Here is a 22494-nt window from a genome sequence, read left to right on the forward strand (position 1 = left end):
CAAGGACAAAAGGAACTCCAAAAAGACAATGTAACCTAGACTCAGGATTTTCAGCTGAATCTTTACGCACTGAAATACCCTCACAAAAAGAGCTGTCAGTAACAATGCCTATATTTTTTCTTTTTTGCCTTATATGTATAGAGCCTTTTTCTGTAAAATCACATATGTTACTGGAATGCATTAATCTATCAATACAGGTCAACTTCAGCTTCCCCATTTTTTTTAACACCATAGGGTGCCATCATATCTGGCAAGAAAAGAAAGGGACATGCTGCAATCTCTGCAAGGGCTGTTTTCTTCCATAGGCTTTATCTCCGGGTCCGAAGATGACTGATAATTTTAACGTGGGACCTGTGGACCTCCTCCGTGGGACATGTCTGTCATGCTTCCGGTCCAAGCGACAAGACTGGCCTAAATCTGCTGTTTGCACAAACATTCTGTGTGCACCTTTCGAGAGCACCCACATCCCTTCTCTACTTTCGAAATAAAGGGTTCTTTCCACGCCCAGTGATCCGGCATTGTTTCAGCCATCACAGATCTTGTCGCAAAAAAAAAACTTTCAGGTTTACATTTACCAGCGTACTCTCTCTTTTGAAAAATATTTTCGCATCCTGACTGCACTTTATTTTGCTATATAACTGGCAGAGAATGCACCAGATAAAACTTTTCTTGCAGAAGTAACTTCAATTGCTGAGTTATGTTAATGGTTGAGATGGGAGATCAAACGATTGCCAAGAGTCGCAAAACAGCTTACTTCCCATTCGCTTCCATATAGCATACAAAAAAACTTGTGAAATTAGAGAGTTTAAACATCTGCGCTGAAAAAGTACAAAAGCAAAGAGGAAATTCTTAAAAATATGATAACAGTCCATGAAATAGGGACCTGTATAAAGGTGTTTTCAGTTAAAAATAACCCACATGCTAATGAGGAAAAATTGCCAAATAGCTAATCATAAGCAAGAACGTTGGTTTTGAACAGCACAAAAACTACTCTTGGTGCGCTAAGCAAGTATAAAATAAATATCTTTACGAGCCTTAAGCCCTATGTAAAAGATAAGGAAAGTTTCGTAAGAGTATTATTTTTTAAGTGCAAGATATTATTTTTTTCAATATTTAGTTCTTTAGGCCACAGGCTCACGCTGTTTTGAGCAATAAAAAACTATCCTTTCTACCCTAACCAAAAATGTGAAATTAACACCTTTAAAATCTTACGTCCCGTTTAACAAATAAGGAAAGTTGCAAAAGAGCTATTTTTTTTTAATGTGAGAAATCATTTTTTTTGAAATCTGAACACCTTAGAGTGCTTCTCGCAGATGCCGATAAGTGGCTGCGGTTTAAGCACGGTCTACAATTTTGAAAACAGATTTCTCACGGGCATAAAGTAAAATCTTTTCGAAGCATTTTTTTTTATTCCTTAAGCTGAGCCTAAACATTATAAAGGTCATTGTTTCGCATTTTTTCTTTGGACATCAAGGGTAGTTTTTCCTGCTCAAACCTGACATGTTGGCTACAGGAAGGACAGGTAAAGGGTAAAATTTTAAACTGGCACTTAAAAAATAATTATTTCAAAACTTTCCTTGTTAGTTAAACAGAGCCTATGGTTCCTAAAGGTATTTATTTCATGTTTTTTCTTTGGCCAGCAAGGGCAGATTTATGCTGCTCAAAAGTGACGAATGGCTGTGAGAAGACATGAAAAGGATTAATAAGCAATAATATCTAGCACTTCAAAAAATAATAACCTCATGAAACTTTCCTCATCTTTTACACAGGGCGCAAGGTTCTTAAAAGTATTTTATATTTTTGCTTGCCATATCAAGAGTAGTTTTTTGCTGCTCAAAAACAATGTTCTTGCTTGAGATAAATTTGAAATACTTTCCTCGTGACTGTGGGGGTTATTTTTGACCAAAAATATATTTTTTTTACTATTCCTTGTTTTATGAATTCTTATCATAGGTTAAAAAAATTGCCTCTCTGCTTTCGAGCTTTTTCAACAAAAAAGTTCAAACTCTAATATCGAATGTTTCTTGTACGTTATATTTTTTGTGTAATGAACGAATTGGCAGTAAGCTGTTTTGTAGCTATCTTATACCCTCTTTACACGGGCAGAGTTAACCACGGTTAGCGTAACTGCGGTTACGCGAAACCGTGGTTAGCCCATTTACACGGCAGACTAAACCATGGTTACACCCCTAACCGCGGTTATCGCAAACAGAGTTTGGCAACCTCGGTTTACGTCATTAACCAAGGTTATGGCTGCGTCTGTTGACTGAGGCTGCTCGTCGGCACCTAAGTGCGCGAAGCGTACGAGAGTGTCTGCTTCAACAGTGTACTTGTTTGCCCGTAATGAATAGGCAGTGTCTATACTGTGCAGCCCGGCGTCTTTGGTTACGGCCTACAGCCAAGCGTCTGCGTACTGGAGCACCATCCTGGGTCTGCAGTATTGTTTGTGCGGCTTGGTGCTAAGCGCGGAACGTCATAAAATGCGCGGTCTTAGCTTCATCATGAAAGTGCACAAGTTCGCAATGTTTGCAGTGCGGGATGCTGCGAGCAGGCTGAGGTATGTTGCACTTACCGCAGTGGTGAAGCGTGCGAGCGCAGCGAACGATGGCGGAGAGCGTAACCCCCTAGTTGTCGATAGGCCTAAATTATTTCTCTTCGAAGCCGCGCCGGTCGGCACTTCAACGCTGTCGAAATGGCGTACTCGTGAAACTTCCAGATTGTGAATCCTATTCTGCCACCGTAAATTAACAATATTGTTACGGGAAATATTCACAGTACGGCAGTTGTCCGCACCACTGAGGATGATCACAGCACAGCACTCGTCTGCGTCTTCTTCTTCTGGGAGTTTGTCGCACTTCTTTTTCGTCAGCACGACCAGCGAATACCGCTCAGTAACACTACCCCCCTCGGGAAAAGCACAGTCCCGGTGCATTCTACGTTTATGAAACAGAATGTGCATAATAGGGCTTCAGGCAAGACACATGCACTATTTCAGAGGATGGCGCTCTGGACGAGGATTTCGGAAGCACAGATTCAACTTCGTACGTGACGTCTGTCACGAGCCGCAAAACTCGGTAAGGGCCTGTGTAACGGGACAAAAGTTTTTCACACAAGCCCACGTGACGGCACGGGAGCCAGAGCAAGACGAGTGACCCTAGGAGTGTAGTGAACAACACGGTGGCGACTGTCGTACTGGAACTTTTGAGAGTCTTGGGATGCAGAGAGCCTGGCATGAGCTACCCGGCGGCCATCATGAGCGCGGGCTACGGCATCACTGGCGTAAGTACTGGTGGCGTCTGCCACGGGTAGTGAGGTGTCGAAGGGCAGTAACGGATGTCGGCCAAATAACAAATAAAATGGTGAGTATCCAGCAGTAGAATGGACAGATGAATTGTAGGCAAATGTCACAAAGGGTAGATGAACGTCTCAATCCCGGTGGTCGTCAGACACATACATGGACAGCATGTCTGTGAGGGTACGGTTTAGGCGTTCCGTGAGGCCGTCGGTCTGGGGGTGATAGGCTGTGGTGAATTTGTGGCGGACGGAGCACGAACGGAGAATTTCGTCAACCACTCGCGACAGAAAGCAGCGGCCACGGTCAGTTAGTAGTTCACAAGGGGCACCATGATGTAGAATCACGTTTTCTAGGAGGAAGTCAGCAACATCTGTGGCGCAGCTGGTCGGGATGGCTCTGGTAATAGCATAGCGCGTAGCATAATCGGTGCCGACGGCGATCCATTTGTTCTGAGGCGGAAACTGGAAAGGGCCCAAAAAGGTCAACACCTACACGGGAAAACAGGTCAGTGGGTATGGGGATTGGCTACAAATGGCCTGAAGGCAAAATTGTGGGCTTCTTTCGACGCTGACACAATTCACATGCGGCAATGTATTGCTGGACGGAGCAGTAGAGCCCCGGCCAGTAGAAGCGTCGGCGCAGGCTGTCGTATGTGCGAGACACCCAGGTGGCCAGCCGTAGGAGCATCATGGAACTGGTCAAGGATGGTGGAACGCAGATGTTGAGGAACGACGAGCAAAAGGTCTGCGTTGTCTGGTCGCATATTGCGTCGGTATGGGGTGTTCTCATGGAGTACATATAAGGAAAGAGATGGATCAGGTCGGTCACAGGTCAGACGGAGGATAATAGAATGGAGCAAAGGATCTAAGTGTTGTTCGTCGGCAATGTTAGAAAAGGCCGACATAGACAAGACACATGCGTCATCGTCAGAGTCGGTAGGACTAGGGGAGTCGACGGGATGACGGGACAAGCAGTCTGCATCTTGGTGAAGCCGGCCGGACTTGTACACGACGGAAAATGTATACTCTTGTAATTGAAGCGCCCAGCGCCCCAAACGGCCTGTAGGATCTTTGAGGGAGGAAAGCCAACACAAGGCATGATGGTCTGTTATCACAGTAAAATGCCGGCCAAACAAATAAGGGCGGAATTTTGTAATAGCCTAAAATAGTGCCAGGCACTCTCGCTCTGTGATAGAGTAATTTTGTTCGGACGTAGATAAGAGGCGGCTGGCATACGCAATCACCCTTGTGCGGCCGTGTTGTCGCTGGGCAAGTATAGCTCCAATGCCATGGCCACTTGCGTCGGTGCGGAGTTCAGTATTGGCAGATGGATTGAAATGGGCCAAGACGGGTGGAGTTGTGAGAGCAGCAATAAGTTCCGAGAAAGCTGCAACTAGTTCAGGCCCCCAGGAGAATGAAACGTCTTTCTTTAGGAGATTGGTGAGAGGACGAGCTAGCGCTGCGAAATTTGGGACGAATCGTCAGAAATAAGAACATAGGCCAATAAAGCTTCGAACATCGCTGGATGAACGTGGGGTGGGAAAATCTCTGACGGCACGAATCTTGTCAGGGTCAGGCTGAACGCCGGCAGTATTAACCAAGTGACCAAGGACTTTGATTTGTCGGTGACCAAAGCTGCACTTTTTGGAGTTTAGTTGCAGTCCCGCGCGGTGAAAAAGCGCTAGGATTGTAGAAAGGCGACGGAGATGGCTTTCAAATGTAGACGAGAAAACTATTACATCGTCAAGATAATACAAACAAGTGGTCCACTTGAAGCCTCGGAGCAAAGACATGCGTTCGAAGGTTGCTGGGGCATTGCAAAGGCCAAAAGGCACGACTTTGAATTGATAAAAGCCGTCAGGGGTGATGAACGCCGTTTTTTCACGGTCTCTCTCGTCGACAGAGGTCTGCCAGTAGCCGGAACGAAGGTCGATGGACGAAAAGTAGCCGGCTCCGTGCAAAGCATCAAGCGCGTTGTCAATACACGGAAGAGGATACACATCTTTTCTGGTTATCTTATTTAAATGACGATAGTCAACGCAGAATCTCCAACTGTTATCTTTCTTTTTGACCAACACAACAGGGGAGATGCCCAGGGGCTACTGGAAGGCTCAATTATGTCGTTCGGCAACATTTTGTCGACCTCTGTTTGGATGACTCGTCGCTCGGTCAATGAGGGCAGAGTGAGCTGTTAAAAAGTCAATGCCAAGGATAATGTCGTGGGGGCATTCTTGGAGGACGGTGAACAACACTGGAGCATGACGACCACCAATGGTAACTCTCGCTGTGCACATGCCAACCACGGCAGCAGGGCTTCCATTGGCGACGCAAACTGTGGGCGAGACGGCTGGAGTAAGGACTTTTTTGAGGCGACGGCGAAATGAGGAGCTGAGAACGGACAGTTCGGCGCCGGTATCAATGAGAGCAGAAACGGGAACACCATCCACAAGGATGTCGATGCGATTATTTTGTAGGGCAGGGGTCAGCAGAGGTTTTTCAGTCCGAGTCACAAATGCAGCGTCACCTCTGGGAGCTGCATTGGCTAGTTTTCTGGTATGTGGCTGGAATAGGACGGGGACAAACTGCGGCGAGGAAGAGGAGAACGCGAGCGTCTGGTCTGCAGGGATGGTGAACGGTTGGCAGCACGAACAGGGACACCGGGGTCAACAGTGGTCTGGTCGGGGCAAGGTGAGGCATAGCGAGGGGCTTAGTCTCCGCGGCGGTCAACGTAGGTGAATTGACGAGATGGCGTGTACCAACGGCTACGGCAGTGCCAGGAAATGTGACCAACGCGGGAGCAAGTAAAGCAGATGGGGCGACTGTCATGGGTACGCCACTTATTCGGATTGCGGTACCGATATCGGGGCGAGAAACCGGCGGTGGGTGAGGCAGCTGCAATCACTGGAGGGGCAGGTCCTGAATCCATGATGTCGGTGCGGCAGGTAGAAGGGAGACCCATATTGGCAACTCTTGGCGAACAACAGCCTGAATGAGTGATATTGCAGCCAAGGTGTTGTCGGGGGAATGCGAGAGTGAAGCTGCAGGAGTCATTGCCTCGAGCTCTTGGCGGACGATGCGGGTCAAAGTAGTGTCATTAGTTGGCGGTCGAGGAGGCGGAAGATCGACACAGGAAGAGCTGGCAGCCGTGTTCGGTAGCCAGTCGAAACGATGAGATATGCACCTCTGTTTCGCTTGTTCGAAACATCGACACACTTGTAGTACAGAGTCCACGGTGGAACAATCCCTGCATAAAAGGAGGTTGAAAGCATCGTCGGCAATGCCTTTTACTATGTGGCAGACTTTATCCTCCTCAGGCATGGAGTGGTCGACTTTGCGGCACAGGGATAGGACATCCTGTATATAAGTGATGTAAGACTCTGTAGACGTTTGCGTGCGAGAAGCGAGCGCCTTTTTGGCGGCAAGGTGACGGCCAATGGGCTTTCCGAAGAGGTTGTAGAGCTTCTGCTTACAGATATCCCAAGATGTGAGGTCCTCTTCATGGGTCTCAAATCACACCCGCGCTGTCCCAGTCAAGTAAAAGATGATATTAGCGAGCATAAGTGTGGGATCCCACCTGTTATGCTTGCTGACTCGTTCATATAGGGCCAGCCAGTCGTCGACATCAACGTCGTCGGTCCCACAGAAGGTTCCGGGGTCACGAGGATGGGCCATGACGAGAGCAGGTGCGGCGGCAGTAGATGTAGCGGCGTCAGTTGTCATAGTGGTGGCAACGATGCGTCGGCCGCTGCGGAGATCCAGCTTGTGACGGGGATCGAAAGAATCACCTCCACCAAGAGATGTTACGGGAAATATTCACAGTATGGCAGTTGTCCACACTACTGAGGATGATCACAACACAGCACTCGCACAGCACAGCACTCGTCTGCGTCTTCTTCTGGGAGTCTGTCGCACTTCTTTTTCGTCACCACGACCAGCGAATACCGCTCAGTAACAATATGATTAACTTTGGCGACGCATTAATCGCACAGCTGGTATAAGCAGAGTGGTGAGCCGCAATGCACTGGCGTTAGCTGGCTTGAGCAGAAACTTGATAGCATCGTGGTTATCGGTCTTGCCAGAAATTTGCTGCTGGTCAGTGATCCTCAAGAGCGATTCAATCCTGATATTCGGCTCAGTATTCCAGATGCCAATAAATTTAGCACACTAATTTGTTTCTGACGTCGGCGCAAGCGATCCGCCATGTCGTTCGCGTACGGTCTGCAGGAGGAGCTCGGGCCAACGCTGCGGTGTTTACAGTGGTTGATGAGGTGCTGCCATCGTGCGGGGCTTGACCGCGCTGTTGACGCCTTGTCGGGCGGCACTCCAGAAAATATGTTATAAATAACATATTTGTAAATGCTGCTTCGTTTCGCAGATCACTGTGTCGCTTCGGCTGTACTTTATAGGCAATGGCGGCCGTAACCGAGAACGGTGGCAAGCTGTGCAAGCACAGCTAACTGCGATTGGCGGTTAACCGTGGTTAAGTTCGGTAACCTTGGTTAAGCGTAACCGTGGTTAAGCCGGCTGTGTAAAGAGGGTATTAGCAATCCTTTGGTCTCCATTTACGACCATTAAAATAATTCAGCAATTATAATTCCTTATGCAAAAATAATTCTGTTTACTACACTCTCCGTCAGTTATACTGCAAAATAAAACTGCCACCAGGACGTGGAAACAATTAACAAAAAAAAAGGGACACCGGTAAGTGTGGGAACCTGTGTGAGTTTTCCAAACGAAATCTGTGATAATCGAAAACACACTGGATCACTTGGCGTAGAATGACCCAAAGGAGAACTTCACAAGCTCCTATAACCTGCCCCATGGAGTTGAAAAGAATGTGCACTTGGTACTTCTTGATAAAGAGAAAATGCATATTGTATATCATGATGCATCTGCATTGTGCTTGTTCTTGCTGTGCATAAACATCTAGGTGAAAGAATTTGGTTCAACGAATTAAGCAATTTTTTCTCACCATGGCTTGTTTAATGTCTCAATATTATGCTATGCAGTTCCCCAAAAAATATTGGTATTAAATAAAACCAAAACTGTACACTGCATATGTATTTCAAACTTTGCACTCAAAATAAGTCTGCCAACACAATGCATGGCAAACCCTGCTGCTTCTCTTTTGCCTTAGTGTTCCCGTGCACAAGAAAGCCTTGCCATGCCAAGCAATGCCAAGCCTGCCAGCTATGCATGAACCACCCACAGCTGTCTGCTTAGACAGGAGTAAAGGGCTCACAAATATAAAGGTACAGACACACAGTGTCAGAACCCTTTATAACGAAACAGTGTTAAAGGCCCCGTTCACCAAAAGTTCGGTGTAGGCGTTGTGAGGCAAAATCATGAGCATGGTGCTGGCAGCCGCACTGACTGGACGTAGGGTTACCCGACATTCCTTGCGGGAGGAGCTGCCAGCTCTGGCCTTTCTTTTAATATAGGAGGGTGATATCAGAACCGGCCAGCCAGAACCCTTGCATTCACGTTACCCCTAGGCCAAGCAAGCACATTTACACGGCTTGGTTAAAGCAGGGCTTTATAAGTGAGCTGATGACCTAAGCTATCGTGTCATACCCTTAAAGGCGGAGGCTAAGTGAACCCTTTTAAATCCCTACCCCATCTCTCAAGTTTCTGTTTCAAGAATAGAAAACAAATGTAAGGACAATGAGGGGCTTTGTTGCAGAACCCCTTTATAGCAAAGTCACTGGGGCCGGCAAAAATCTTTACTAGTATATCGGAGTTTTTGCTCTATCAGTTGTTGGTGATGACATGGTCCTGAAGATGCTGTCTCGTAATTACCTGCCTACTTACTGAACACATCCTGTTGCTTAAAAAAACAAAGAACTCTAAACCATCTCCTTCCTGTCGTCCCTTCAGCGACTTTCCATCGCCCGTGTGAATGTGTGACTTCGGGAGCAGGGATGAGTTTGCCCCGTGCTTGACATCGTGCACCTCCTTTCCACATCCATAATCGCCGGAATCACCCACGTGAATACCACTTAAAGTGAGAGGCAAAACCCACAAGCCACGTCTTTGCTGCCTCGTGCTGCGAATGTTCGGCCATTTCTTCCTTCCCCATTTCTCACTGCACTTTTACTCTCTTTTATTTTCTGAACAGACCACGCTGCCCTCTTTCGATGTTCATAGACAGCTTTACTTTTCTTTTCTGCACGCTGCATGCTTTCCCTCACGGCTACAAGCCTATATAAAGTTGGATTCTCCAGAGTGCTGAAACTATTAAACCATTTGGCATCGCCTTTTTTTTTTTTTTTTTAGAAAAGAAAAAAATTTTGCCTCGCGATTTTCGGTATCTTGCGTGTGGCGAAGTCATTTTGTGGGAGGTCGTCGCCACGGCCAAACGCACTTTACTATCACCGATTTTCACCAAAAAATGTCTTTACTATAAAAGGGGAAAAATGTACAGTCGTCTATGGAAGCTGGACTGGGAGTTCAGTTTTCACTTTACTATATTCGAGTTTACTATAGCGGGGTTCTGCTCTATGAGAAAGAAGCCAACAGCCCCCAACACAAAGTATATATATATATATATTTTCTTTGTGTCAGTCATTGTGAAGCAATAACGTAATCATGGAGGCAAACAATTACAAAGTAGGAGATAAAACAACACCAATGTCGCCGATGAGACCTGAACCCATGACCTACCAACTGAGCTTTGGCTACGGCCGTTCAATTTTGCTCCGAACATGAAATTTAGATATCACAGATTCAGGCCTCACCACCGGTATGTGGTTTTTTCTCCTAATTTGTAATCAATTACCTTCACAATTACATTATTACTTGACAATAATCAACACACATAAATGCTCCACGCTTCCCTTTGTGTCAGCGGCTCCCTTCTGATGTGCTTCTTCACTGCCTAGTATGTCACCTGCTAATCTTATCCATTCTGTCATAGGAGGTCCCCCGGACAGTTTATACTTCGGGACCTCCTTCTGTAATACTGATTATCCATGCACATGTACCTCACAGTGAAAATAAAGATGAAAGAACAGTGTAATTTTATCTCGGACATTACTGTGCCTCACCTGGGTAGGCACGCTTCAGCCATCCACTGCAAGTCCATGTTGCAAGCCAGGATGGGCAAGTGTGGGTATGGAATGGCCGGGGCAGCCGCACATGGGAGGCCGTTGGTCATGAGCACATCAATGATCAGCTGCAGACTGGTCTCCCACCTCACAGGCTCCCCAAACAATACCACAGCTGAAACAACCAACACACAGCCTTCTCAGACCCACATCTAGCTGCACTCATGCTTTGAGAGAGGATTTACATCTCTCAGTTACAACATTATTTTGAGTTTCAAATATAGCGCACTCGAGGTACAGAACAAAGTCTACAAGACCAGTCTGTCAATGACTAAATTCTATGTCGTGCTTGCAAAATTACATAATTATTAGTGTCAACATAGCTCGGTAGATATGACTTATTCATGCATCTTACCTTCAACCCTTGGGAAGTATCGCTCATAGGGTGATGGCTGTTCACAGTGGAAAAGAAAAAATTTTTTTTTTCAGTACCCAATTATCATGTCAAAGAAACTCAATATTTATGATGTCAACAAAGAATTCAAAGACTACAAATATTAGTATGGTTTGCTAAAGCATGATGAAGTAGGTCATAATGAAATGCTCATACAATTAAACCATATTAATATAATTCAGGAGACTAACAGCAACTAAGAAGTAGCAGGCAGCATAAAAGAACAAGTCATAACTTTCGAATATTACCACAATGACCACAATGCTAAGCTAGAAACATAACAACACACCCTTTGCTGCAAATCCACTCATTTCAGACGAATACAATTCAACTAGATCGGTTAAGCTAGAAACATAATAACACACCCTTTAATATAAAACTCATGCTGCAAATCCACTCATTTCAGACGAATACAAATCAACTAGATCGGTTTGATGTAAATGTGATCAACTTCTACATTCCAATTCCAAGGGACTAGATGTGGAATGAAAGCTGGTGCACGAAATTCCGTAGAAAAAAAGAAAGTGTTTATAAAGCCACTGAGAGGCCCTATAAAATGCTATCACTTAAAGCCGCACATTGCCATCTGCTTCCATCATGCCGGACGATACTGCCTCAACATCGCCGCCCCTCCCAACCACGGTCCTGTGTTCTGGAGCTCTACGGCAGCGTGACCCATGCCTCTTCAGTGGCTTAAGTAGTTTTGCTTAGTGAAAGGAGAGGACAACATCTTTACAGTTGGCTAAAGTCATGGCATCGCTAGCAGAGCGTCGAGAATGCTGCATTTGTTGCACTATAGGCAAGGCACTGGTCTAAAATCATGCTACCAGTGAAGACAAAGGCAATCATAAGTCTACACAAAAAGGAAAGACTCACTAATAGAAAGAAGCAGTTTCCAAGCATTTAATACTTGCATATAGGTTAAGGACTCATATCTATATTTTGCTTGGAGTGAGCACCAATAGTATTGAGTACAACCAAAACTGTCTGCCCACTGTTTGGTTCGGTTTATGGGGTTTAATGTCCCAAACAGAGACTTGGGCTATGAGATATGCCGTAGTGGAGGGCTCCGGAAATTTCTTTCAATGACCTGGGGTTAACATGTGCTGATATCACACAGCACATGAACACCAGTCCATTTTGCCTCCATCGAAAAGAGGCCCCTGCAGCCAGGACCTGCATCCTGTTTGGCTAGGAATGCTCAAGAACTACACAAGGTATTACCATGCCACACTAGAGCACTGAATAAAGCGCACCATATCGTGCTCACCATAATTTTTAATAAAAAATGGACTACTGTAATGGATAAAAGAGGAGCAGACAGCTCGGCAATGGCAAATGCGTACTGCTAAGCATATGGAACAGGGCTGTTTTTTGAGCAATCACAAATTCATCATCGCACAAACTTCATACACAGCAGTATGCTCCCATGTTGTTAGTTCACCTTAGTTTTGATCCTGCCTCCATAAGCACTTTTTCTGCACATCTGCTAATTGTGTTTCAGCATTCAAGACACTCTTTCATGTTCATTTAAGCAGCGTTTATATGGACCTGACAGTAGTGGGTTGAGTTATCGAGTCGAAAACCGTTTACAGGCTTCACATAAACGCTGTTGGGTCAGGCTGAGAAGTTGAGTTGAGTCAACTCCTGCATGGGGGTGGGTTGACACAACTGGACTCCACTGCGGGAATCATATAAATGCGGTCGAGTTGTCAGGGCACAGTGGGAGAGGAGAACAGCATGGAAAATGCTAGGGATATGTGGGGGAAGAAAAGCATAATCGGGTGCAATCTACTAGTTCTTCGCCTCGAATCGAGGCACTGCCATAATCACCGCTCTTCGGGTTCATGTAAACCCAGTAAGGTAGAGTCCCCTCAACTTGACTCCTCAACTCAACCCCCACAGATGGGTCCATGTAAACAGGGCTTTAGTATTTGTCAAGTTAATGTAATTTGTCAAAGATGGTAGCATGTTAATCCTCACTGAAAATTGGAAAATAGAACAGACACAATATGTGTACCAGCTTTATCTAGCAAATCACACATTTGGCATTCTTTCCTGAGTTCAGCTTTTTCAGTGGTTTGGTTTGTGGGGTTTATTGTTCAGGCAGCGTAAATATCTGGTGTTATTATTTAGGTTCAGATTCAGGTACACAGAGAGTTATTTCATAAAATGTTGCATAGTTTGGTTTTTTGGCGGGTCATACTTAGCAGCAAAAGAAAAGTTATTACAAACGCTTATCTTACACAGCAACAGCAGTTAATATGATGCATTAATTGGTCAGCGCCTGCGCTATGGCCTCCAACTTCTGAAACGTATGTTTTCAAATAAAGTTTTGTTATGAATAATAAGCACTAAGAGAGGTTTAAAATCATCAGTGAAATGAAAGCATCCCTGTGTAATAAGCCCCAAATATCTGCTAATTCTTAAGTGTTGTCTTCATGTGGTGCTCTGGAAATCTATTTTCTCTACAAGTGAATCGTTATAAAACTGGTTCACAGGAAAGGTGCATGTACCTGGTGCATGTACCTGTCACACTTGTTCTGTGGGCACCTGACCCATACCATAAGGGCAGGGAGGAAGGTGGGAGTCAAAGCGGAAAGAGAGAGGGGTGCCGTAGTAGAGGGCTCCGGAGTAATTTCGACCACCTGGGGATCTTTAACGTGCACTGACATCGCACAGCACATGGATGCCTCTTCGTTTCGCCTCCATCGAAACGCAGCCGGCAACGGTCGGGATTGAACCCGGATACCCCAGCACAGTAGTCTGGCATCTTAGCCACCTCCGCACCGCGGAGGGGAATGAATCTTCAGCTTTAACATGATTTTTAGTAAATGTCTAGGGTACAGGAACCCAGCAAAGCTCCACAAAATGAGGGATCTTTGACACAGACATAGATCGGCATGAAAAGGCTTGCACACAACTAGACTGGAGCTTGTGCCAGGAGGCTACAATATGTAATATACATGCAAGACAAGAGGCAAGCAGAGCACACACAAAATTTCAACTCACCTCAGTTTGTCTGCGCCTATGATCTACAGCATCCAAGAGAGGAAAATGAGATCGCAAATGATCAACTGTCGAGACTTTTGTAAAACCTAGCCTGCAAAGAGTACATATTGTTGCAGTTAAGGCTTCTTATTTTTTTGCACTGCCTTTTCTTGCTGGTTGTTTTCTGCAACTGTGGTGTGCACCATATTACAGCATAGTTATCAGAACATTCGTGATAACCATTCCACACTTGTTGCCATCGATGAGAGATGCACATGGTGCTCTTGCTTAACTCACAGATGAATGAACTCTCTTGTGTTACAGATGATGAATCATTTGTATAACGCACAATAGCATAATTTCACAGCAATACCCAAAACATTCTGTTTTTTGTCACACTTCAACTGTGTAGCGAACAATTTGCAAGATACAGCCAATGCAGCTTGCTGACCACGAAACTTCCATTGCTTGCAATGCAGACGTGTGATAGGTAGCCATGCATACTATACAGGTCAGTGTCTTTGTCACAAAACTAGGCTTCTTGGTGGAACCAGCATATTTGACACTTGTCAAGGGTAGCTTAGTGATTAAGGCCCACTTAATATTGTGGTATATAGTCGCTTGAAATATAATTGGGTCTTTTGTATTTAAAGGAGCACAAGCACCTAATTTGTGTGTTCGTGTTACATCCTTTGTAGTGATGCGTAAGATATCACTGTACCTGGATCACGATGTCATAATCACCTACGACCGCTGAATAATTTATAACTGAATTTCTTTTCTCACCTGTTTCGGTTTCAGCAGCTGCGCGATGGCTGTGACGTCAAAGTCAAATCTAGGTCACGTAATTGATGAAAAAAAAAAAAAGCGATATGATCGTTCCTCTGTTGTTTGAATTCATCATTATCAGCAGCAGTAGCAGGAATATAACCACTGCAGGGTGAAGGCCTCTCCCATATTCCTCCAATTAACCCAGTCCTGTGCCAGCTGCATCCACTTGACTTCGGCGAACTTCTTAACCACACTGCCCACCTATTTTTCTGCAGCCCCCTGCTACGCATTCCTTCCCTTAGAATCTAATTTGTTACCCTAAGCGACTATCGGTTGTCCCCGCTTCGCACTACATGCCCTGCCCACTTCTCCTTGATTTCCAGTAGAATGTCATTAACTCGAGTTATATCTCTGGCCCACTCTGCGCGCTTACTATCAGTTAGTGTAACACCTACCATTTTTCTTTCCATAGCCCTCTGCGTTGTCCTCAACTTAAGTAGAACCCTTTTCATTAGCCTCCACAATTTAGCCCCATTGGTGAGTACGAGTAAGATGCAACGGTTGTATATTTTCCTCTGGTAAGCTGATAGTCATAATCTGCAAATACTTGCCAAATGTGCTTCACCCCAATCTTATTTTCCTAGTTTTTTCCCTTTTATGGCCTGGATCCACGGTTACTGCCAGTCCTAAGTAGACATATTCGCCTATCACTTCCAGTGCTTCGCTGCCAATTGTGAACTGTTGTACCTTCCCGAGGCTTTGAACATTACCATAGTCTTCAGCATATTGATTTTCAAGCCTACCTTGCTGCTATTCCTGTCTAGATCATCAATCATTCTCTTGCAGTTCATCCCCTGAGTTGTTACTTATCAAGGCAATGTCATTGGCAAATTGCAGATTACTGAGGTATTCTCCATCAACTCTTATCCCTAACTGTTCCCATTCCAAGTCTCTGAATACTTCCTCTAAGCAAGCTGTGAATAGTACAGGGGAGATCGGGTCTTCTTGCCTAACACCTTTCTTAATGAGAATTTTGTCACTTTCGTTATGCAAAACTGTGGTTGCTGTGCAGCCACTATAGATATGTTTCAGTACTTTCACATACTGCTCGTCGACATACTGGTTTCGCAACGCCTGTATGACTGCCGAGGTTTCTACTGAGTCAAATGCTTTTTTGTAATCAATAAATGCTATGCATAAGGGCTGGTTATATTCCGAGCATTTTTCTATCTCCTGGTTAATGGTATGATGATCGATAGTAGAGTACCCTTTCCGAAAACCTGCTCGATTTTTTTGCTTGATTGAAGTCTAAGATTGTTCCGATTCTGTTAGCGATTCACTTTAGTAACCACTTTATACACAAGAGATAGTAAGCTGATTGGCCTGTAATTTTTCAAATCTTTAGTGTCTCCTTTCTTATGAATTAAGATAATGTTAGTGTTCTTCCATGACTCCAGTACAGTCGATGACACCGGGCATTGCGTATACAGGGTGGCCAGTTTTTCTAGCACGATATCCCCCTCCTTCAGCAAATCCGTAGTTACCTTGTACTTCGTCACTGGTGGCAACTTTTGAGTGCTTTTCAATACTGCCTATCTCGTTATTGCCCTGACTACTTCGGCTACTATATAAATCTGTATAGAACTCCTCGGCTAATTTAACTATTTTTTCCATATTCGTGGTGACAATGCCCGCCTTGTCCCTTACCGCATACATCTGACTTTTGCTTACGCCTAATTTTCTGTTCACCGCTTTAAGGCTGCCCCCATTTTTTAGAGCATGCTCAATTTTCCCCATGTTATACCTCCTGATGTCAGCTACTTTACGTTTATTCATTAGCTTTGATATCTTTGCCAGTTCTATCCTGTGTCGGGTTGGAAGCTTTCAGACTTTGGCGTTTCCTAATCAAATCTTTCGTCTCCTTAGATAGTTTACGGGTGTCCTAACTATCCTACTTCTACCGTGCACTCAGAAATGATATCTTTGAAATTATTGTTCATTTCTTCTAGGTTAAGGTCATCATCCTCAGTTAAAGCTGAATATCTATTCTGTAGTGAAATCCTGAATTCTGCATTTCCCCTCACCGCCAATTCGTTGATGGACTTCTTCCTTACTATTAAGTTTCGTTCTCTCTTCAGATATAGACTAATTCGAGACCTTATTATCCTGTGGTCAATGCATTGCACCTTTCCGATTACCTCTACATCCTGCATAATGGCGGGGTTAGAACAGAGTATGAAATCAATTTCGTCTTTTAGTCTCCCCATTAGGGCTTTTCTGTGTTCACTTCCAGTTTTTCCATCTGCTGAAGGCATCCATGATTCTTAAGTTATTGCGCTCTGCAAACTCAACTAGTAACTCCCCTCTGCTATTCCTAGAACCAATACCCCAGTCGCCCACTGCCTCGTCTCCAGCCTGCGTTTTCCCTACCCTGGCACTGAAGTCACCCATTAGTAAAGTATACTGCATCTTCCCATTTCCCATTGCCAATTCTACATCTTCGTACAAACTTTCTACTGCCTGATCATATGACTACGTAGGCCTGTACAACCTTCAGTTTATACTGCTTATTAAGCTTAATTATGTTGCCTGCCACCCTGTCATTAATGCTACAGAATTCTTCTATATTACTAGCTATATCCTTATAGACAAGGAACCCTACTCCTAGTTTTCATCTCTCCGGTAAACCTCGATAACACAATATATGTCCGCCCTTCAGTATAGTATATGTCTCATTTGGCCTTCTAACCCTACTAAGCCCTATCACATCCCATTTCATACCCTCTAATTCCTCTAGCAGTACTGCTAAACTAGCCTCAGTAGCTAGGGTTCTAGCGTTAAACATTGCCAGGTTCAGCTTCCAATGGCAGCCTGTCCGGAGCCAGATATTCTTAGCAACCTTTGCTGCATTGCAGGTCTGACCGCCGCCGTGGTCAGTTGCTTTGCAGCCGATGGGGACTGAGGGCCGGGGGTTTGTTAATAGGAGGTTGTGGCCAATTACGAACACTAGGGTGGCCAAATCCTGTTCTGGTGAGAGAGTGCTTTTCCGGAGGCGTTTTCCGGATAGGTCGCACCCCAAATTCACTACAACGCTAAAGCCAGCCTGCCTCAAGAACAGGAATCACAATAAGTGAAGAATCAGTGATTATATAGCTGTTTTTTCATAGTTATTAAAAGGATTTGCAGTGCTAAAAGACAACAAAGAGAAAAAGAAGCACAGGGCGGCACTACAGGTACAGGTGCGGGAAGGTATCCGATGTATTAATGATAGGCTACGGGAGCACAAGAACTCGTTAAGGACTGGCATTGGCTCCAAACTTCCCTTACATTGCAGAAAATGCAGTGATGGCACATGTTGAGCACTTTTGTATGACACGACTGTCTTGAAGAGATGCAAGGACACGATCGCCCGACAGCTCATTGAATCATATCACATTGAAAGAACTGGTTCTGGCTGCGTGTGTTCGGTCACATTGATGCCGCACCGGAATGAATACCCCTTTCTTGATAGTTTGGAAGATTATAGCTCGTTTCAAGATAACTACCCGTCACCTGCTGCATATATTCGCTTGTGGTGTCCCTTTTTTGTCTGTGTCCGTTTCCGTGTCGCGCCGCCGTTAATTTCCATATTCTGTGCGTTTACCTGAAATAAAGTATTGCTGAAAGTAATAGCGCCGTCCTGTGCTTCTTTTTCTCTGTGTCTTTTAGCGCTGCAAATCCTTTTAATAACTATGAACCAACAAACCCAGCTTAGAGTTTTGTTTTTTCATGTTGCGTGGGACCTAGCCTTGATTGTGACGTCATAGACAACTCCCAGCTGCTGAAATCGAAACCGAAACTTGTGAGAAAATGTGAAAATTATTTAGCGGTCACAGGCAGAAAGCAGATTGCCACAGCAAGTTGCGAATAAGAAATTGGAGCCTTCTATTTACAAAAAGAGAGAAAAAAAAAAAAGAAGAAAAACAGGCACTTGGACATCTGGAACACTTGAAATGATTAAAATGCCACGTTAAAAAGATATGGTTGCACAATTCTAAGGTACTGCAAAATGAACTTGACTACAATAGAAGCCTGTGTGCTAATTCTATTCAATGTCGAATTATGTGCAATGTGCACCCTTCAAAACCCTATAAATACAGTATTGTGTGGCATCGTGAACATAGTCTATGGCAAGGCTTTTCTCTTTCAGCCAGAAATAGCCCTCTTTCCTGGTTTTTTTTTTTTAGGTTCGTTCTTTAACGATTGGCTATTCGGATGCACTCTGCTATTATCAACAAAGCCACAATGCCAAATGTTCCTGGTGATCATTCCATAGTTGCCAGTTCAAAACAATCCAGTCAGCCTACGCCATGGCATTTCAAACATCAGGCACTGCAGCGCCTTAAGTGCTCTTGCATTGAAGTTTATCAAACTTAACATCCAGAGGAGTAAAAATACTACATCTGCTGCTCTGTGGTTCAGCGCTAGTGTGAAATGTTCAATACTGTACTTCTGCACACTTTTACAAAGCAATAAGCTACACAATGCTGAGTCAGCAGCTAGTCAATTTGAATACAGAACAGGGAGGAACAATGTACTCAGAAAGGCATACAAGAGACAGCAGAGGGCAAACTATGCAGAAAATACAAGACAAAGAGGAGGCACCATATGCATGGAGTGTCATCGCCTTCTTGTCTTGTGTATTCCATCTAGTTTGCGTTGTCTTCCAATGTGAATCTACATCAATTAGCCCAAACTTTTGCTATACTGCAAGAATAAAGGGGCAGAAAGTTTAAATGGCCCATTCCTGACCTCAATCCCTAGCTTGCCTGCACTCCTTTTTCCCTTATGCTATTCCATAATTACAAACTAAGGTTATAGAAGAGATAAGACAACTTGTTATCTTACCCACGTGCTATGTCCACTATGGGGCCTTGCCCAGAGATCAGGCAATGTTTGTCATGAAATTGCTGAAACATGCGCAGTGGACTGTGAGACATAACCACCTGCTGTTCTGTGATCTGTGCAAAAAGGGAGGGTATGGGAGAGAAAGTAAAAACTGGGAAGTTTGTCGAAAACAGCTGTTCCTGCCAAAACAATGTTGTCATGTATAATTCTTCTTATCCAAACACAGGAATAAACACATGCCTACGCATTTGTTTCTCTAACATGACAGCTGCATAAAATGGAAAACTATGGCACATTCGTCATGACAGTATGACCGACATTGTCAAATAAAATGCAGTAAATTGACTCAATCCAGGCAAGGTGAAGTTCAAAAGTAACAGGAAGACTTTGAGAAGGACATGGAAGGGTGAAAAAAAGCTTTTTTTTCTTTCCTTCTGTAAGCACGAGTGACTGTACAACCAAGGTATTGTAATAGTCTTGGTGCCTAAAGTAGCATCAGAGCTCATACAGTGTAAGAGAAATAGGCAATAGAACCGCATTTAACCTGATGAAGAAGCTGTAAAGAAATCAAACACAGTTCTTAAGTGTGCTTTATCGAGAACAACAAACAAGCTAGACTCTCAACAATTTGAAAGAAGCATCAACAAGTTGGGTACAGTCTTTGCAAACACATTCTATTTTCAGTGCTGAATAAAAATTGCATTACTCATACTGTAACATTCTATTGTGCTGACAGGATATTCCGTTCGCCAAAATTTATTCAGCATGGTGAATTCAGCAGCTCAGCAACATCCACAAGAAGTGAGCCTAATAAAAAATGCATCTTTGACTTCACTGAAATGCCATCCTAAACAAATCCTGCTTACACTCAATGTATTACTGATTGATAAAAAAGGAGAACAGCGCAAAAATAGGATGAAACGAGGAACAACACAGCGCTGTGTTGTTCACTCCTCGCTTTGTCCTGCTTTTGCAGTTCTTTTTTTAGCAATGTTAAATCAACTAGTCCGCAACAACATCCTCGTGTATTACCGATTATGGCTAGCAAGAGAAGTGCATGTACTAGGCCACACGTGCAGACATAAACCAGTAAGCTTGCTTATACCATTCATTACAATGTCCACAGGCGCAGGTATGAAAAAAGAGAACATGCAATTCATGTTGAGGACACTGCAGTTCTACTTACTTTGACTCCAAGCCATTGTGAAAGTTGATCGGCTTTGTCTTGCCGCCGTGAATTGCCAGCATTAGTAACAAATATGGTGGGCACCCTGAATTTTCCTTTTGAGTCCACCAGCTTCTGGAATGCCTTGACAGCATGCGAGATCACCTTCCTGCCTCGGACGATGACGCCATCAATGTCGAGCAGCAGGCCAAAGTGAGCCATGACGACAGGCTACTTGTTGGTCAGTGCGAAAGCGTTGTGCAGACTCCAATGCCACTCCAACTTCCTGATGAAGTTTCATAGACTGCAAGGTAATTAAAAAAAACCTTAAAATGCATTCATCTAAGAAAAAAGAAGCCCTCGCCAGACACTCCAGAATACTTAGGAGTCCCATGTAATCCTATACTTGCCAAGTATGGGCTGATATTTGTGAAAACACTACCGAAAAAGCTAGCGACACCAGTTTCGTACATGCAGCCTGATACTCCAGTCAAGGCCTCGCAAATACCTGACACACGCTTTCTTTCCACTTTTATATTTGCTATATTATCGAGGGGCAATGGCATTTGTAATGTACTACCATACCATGTCTGCCGAGCGGCCTACGATCAAGTCGTAGAACAAGCGAGTAATTTTGAACTTTCGCTACAGCTAAAACGGCCTCCAAGATAACAAAAGCAAATTCTCTGGAAGGCACAGTACTGAGATTCGCGGGGCAAACGCAGTGACACATCCTGCGGCGTGTCACTCTAAAGAGCACATGACACGACCTTGCAGAGCGATTGCCGGCAGCAAACGGGCGGAGCATTACATGATAATATCGGCGATCGACTAATGTCAAAGCACGGCCCGGGAAGTGATTTTAGAAGCGTTCACATCACGAAACGCTACCAGTGCATGATTAGTATCTTCGGAACGTCAGAAGAAAACAGCGGGAGTGGGGCCCAAACAGCTGTCTCCACGGTTACGCAACTCTGTCGCCCGATGCGGCCTGTGAACGTCCGCGCGCTCTTCAAGGTTGGGGAGGCTTCGGCCAATTTAACGTCGTTATCAGCATTACGTATATATGCGCGTGTCATGCCAAAGCAGAAATGCGACACGTCCTAACGCAGCGCTTGAGGGGACGAGTCACTAACAAGCAAGCATTGCTCAAGCATATACTCGTATGACAGAACGGCAAGTGAGAGCCGAGAAGCGGCATATCAGCTGACTCCATCGGCACAGAAAGATCACTGCTTCATTCACGTAAGGAACAGCGAGTGAAGGATACACCGTGTGACAAGCACTTCTTCCGGATTCGAACAGTACAATGATTCGCTAACACGAGGAGTACCGCTAATCCCTTCCGCGGCATTCTGTATTGCAACAGTCACATTAATTAGGAAAGCAGTTTGACCGACGAAGAGAGAGGGGGCCAATGGGAAAAGCCCTCTTTCATACGATTTACACCAGCTCAGTTCACTAGTTCAGACGAACTAACGATTCAAGTAGCTGCTTACCTAGTCATGTGAGATTACGGGGCCAGTTTGTGTCCAAGGGGCCGCATCAATAAGCTTCGCAGTGTTGTTACTAGGTTATTCAAAACGGTTTTCCGTACCTGCCATGGCGACTGAGGAGTTTTCTCCGAGCCAAGGAGGGGTGTGTGCGTCAGTGGCCAATCAGATGCTCAGATCTCATTGACGTCACATTTTGAGCAACTGTCAGGCGGCACGTGTTTCATCTTTTTTGATTGATTGATTGAATTCTAGTTCACTATAATTGAATGTCCTTTATTGAACGGGATGGCTCATGGCGTATGAATTTTCTTGGATGACGTTCGCCTGCGTCCGCTATCGGGGTGATGTCTAGCAGGGGCCAACGTTACGTTACTCTGGGGCTACGGAAGC

At 44.7% G+C, this 22494-nt stretch overlaps 1 protein-coding gene across 6 annotated transcripts in view; it reads right to left on the reverse strand.

The window, feature by feature from the left end:
- The window catches only part of LOC146207157 (haloacid dehalogenase-like hydrolase domain-containing 5), a 52867-nt gene that overhangs the window by 20355 nt on the left and 10018 nt on the right, over positions 1 to 22494 (reverse strand). For 2 of the 6 annotated variants that reach the window (XM_084604858.1, XM_084604929.1), the window contains exons 2-6: positions 20630 to 20912; positions 19444 to 19556; positions 13807 to 13897; positions 10756 to 10792; positions 10341 to 10515 (exon numbers count right to left, since the gene is read on the reverse strand). In XM_084604858.1, the coding sequence (XP_084460984.1) occupies positions 10341 to 10515; positions 10756 to 10792; positions 13807 to 13897; positions 19444 to 19556; positions 20630 to 20830 (617 nt within the window). In that variant the 5' untranslated portion in view covers positions 20831 to 20912. Of the gene's footprint in view, positions 1 to 10340; positions 10516 to 10755; positions 10793 to 13806; positions 13898 to 19443; positions 19557 to 20629; positions 20913 to 21193; positions 21362 to 21499; positions 21777 to 22107; positions 22269 to 22494 lie in introns of those variants that run through there. The other 4 variants (XM_084604703.1, XM_084604548.1, XM_084604626.1 and 1 more) reach the window with 4 other exon arrangements.

The sequence above is a fragment of the Amblyomma maculatum genome, chromosome 1, assembly GCF_055883805.1.
Source record: "Amblyomma maculatum isolate TAMU_Amacu chromosome 1, ASM5588380v1, whole genome shotgun sequence".
NCBI classification, from domain to species: Eukaryota; Metazoa; Arthropoda; class Arachnida; order Ixodida; family Ixodidae; genus Amblyomma; species Amblyomma maculatum.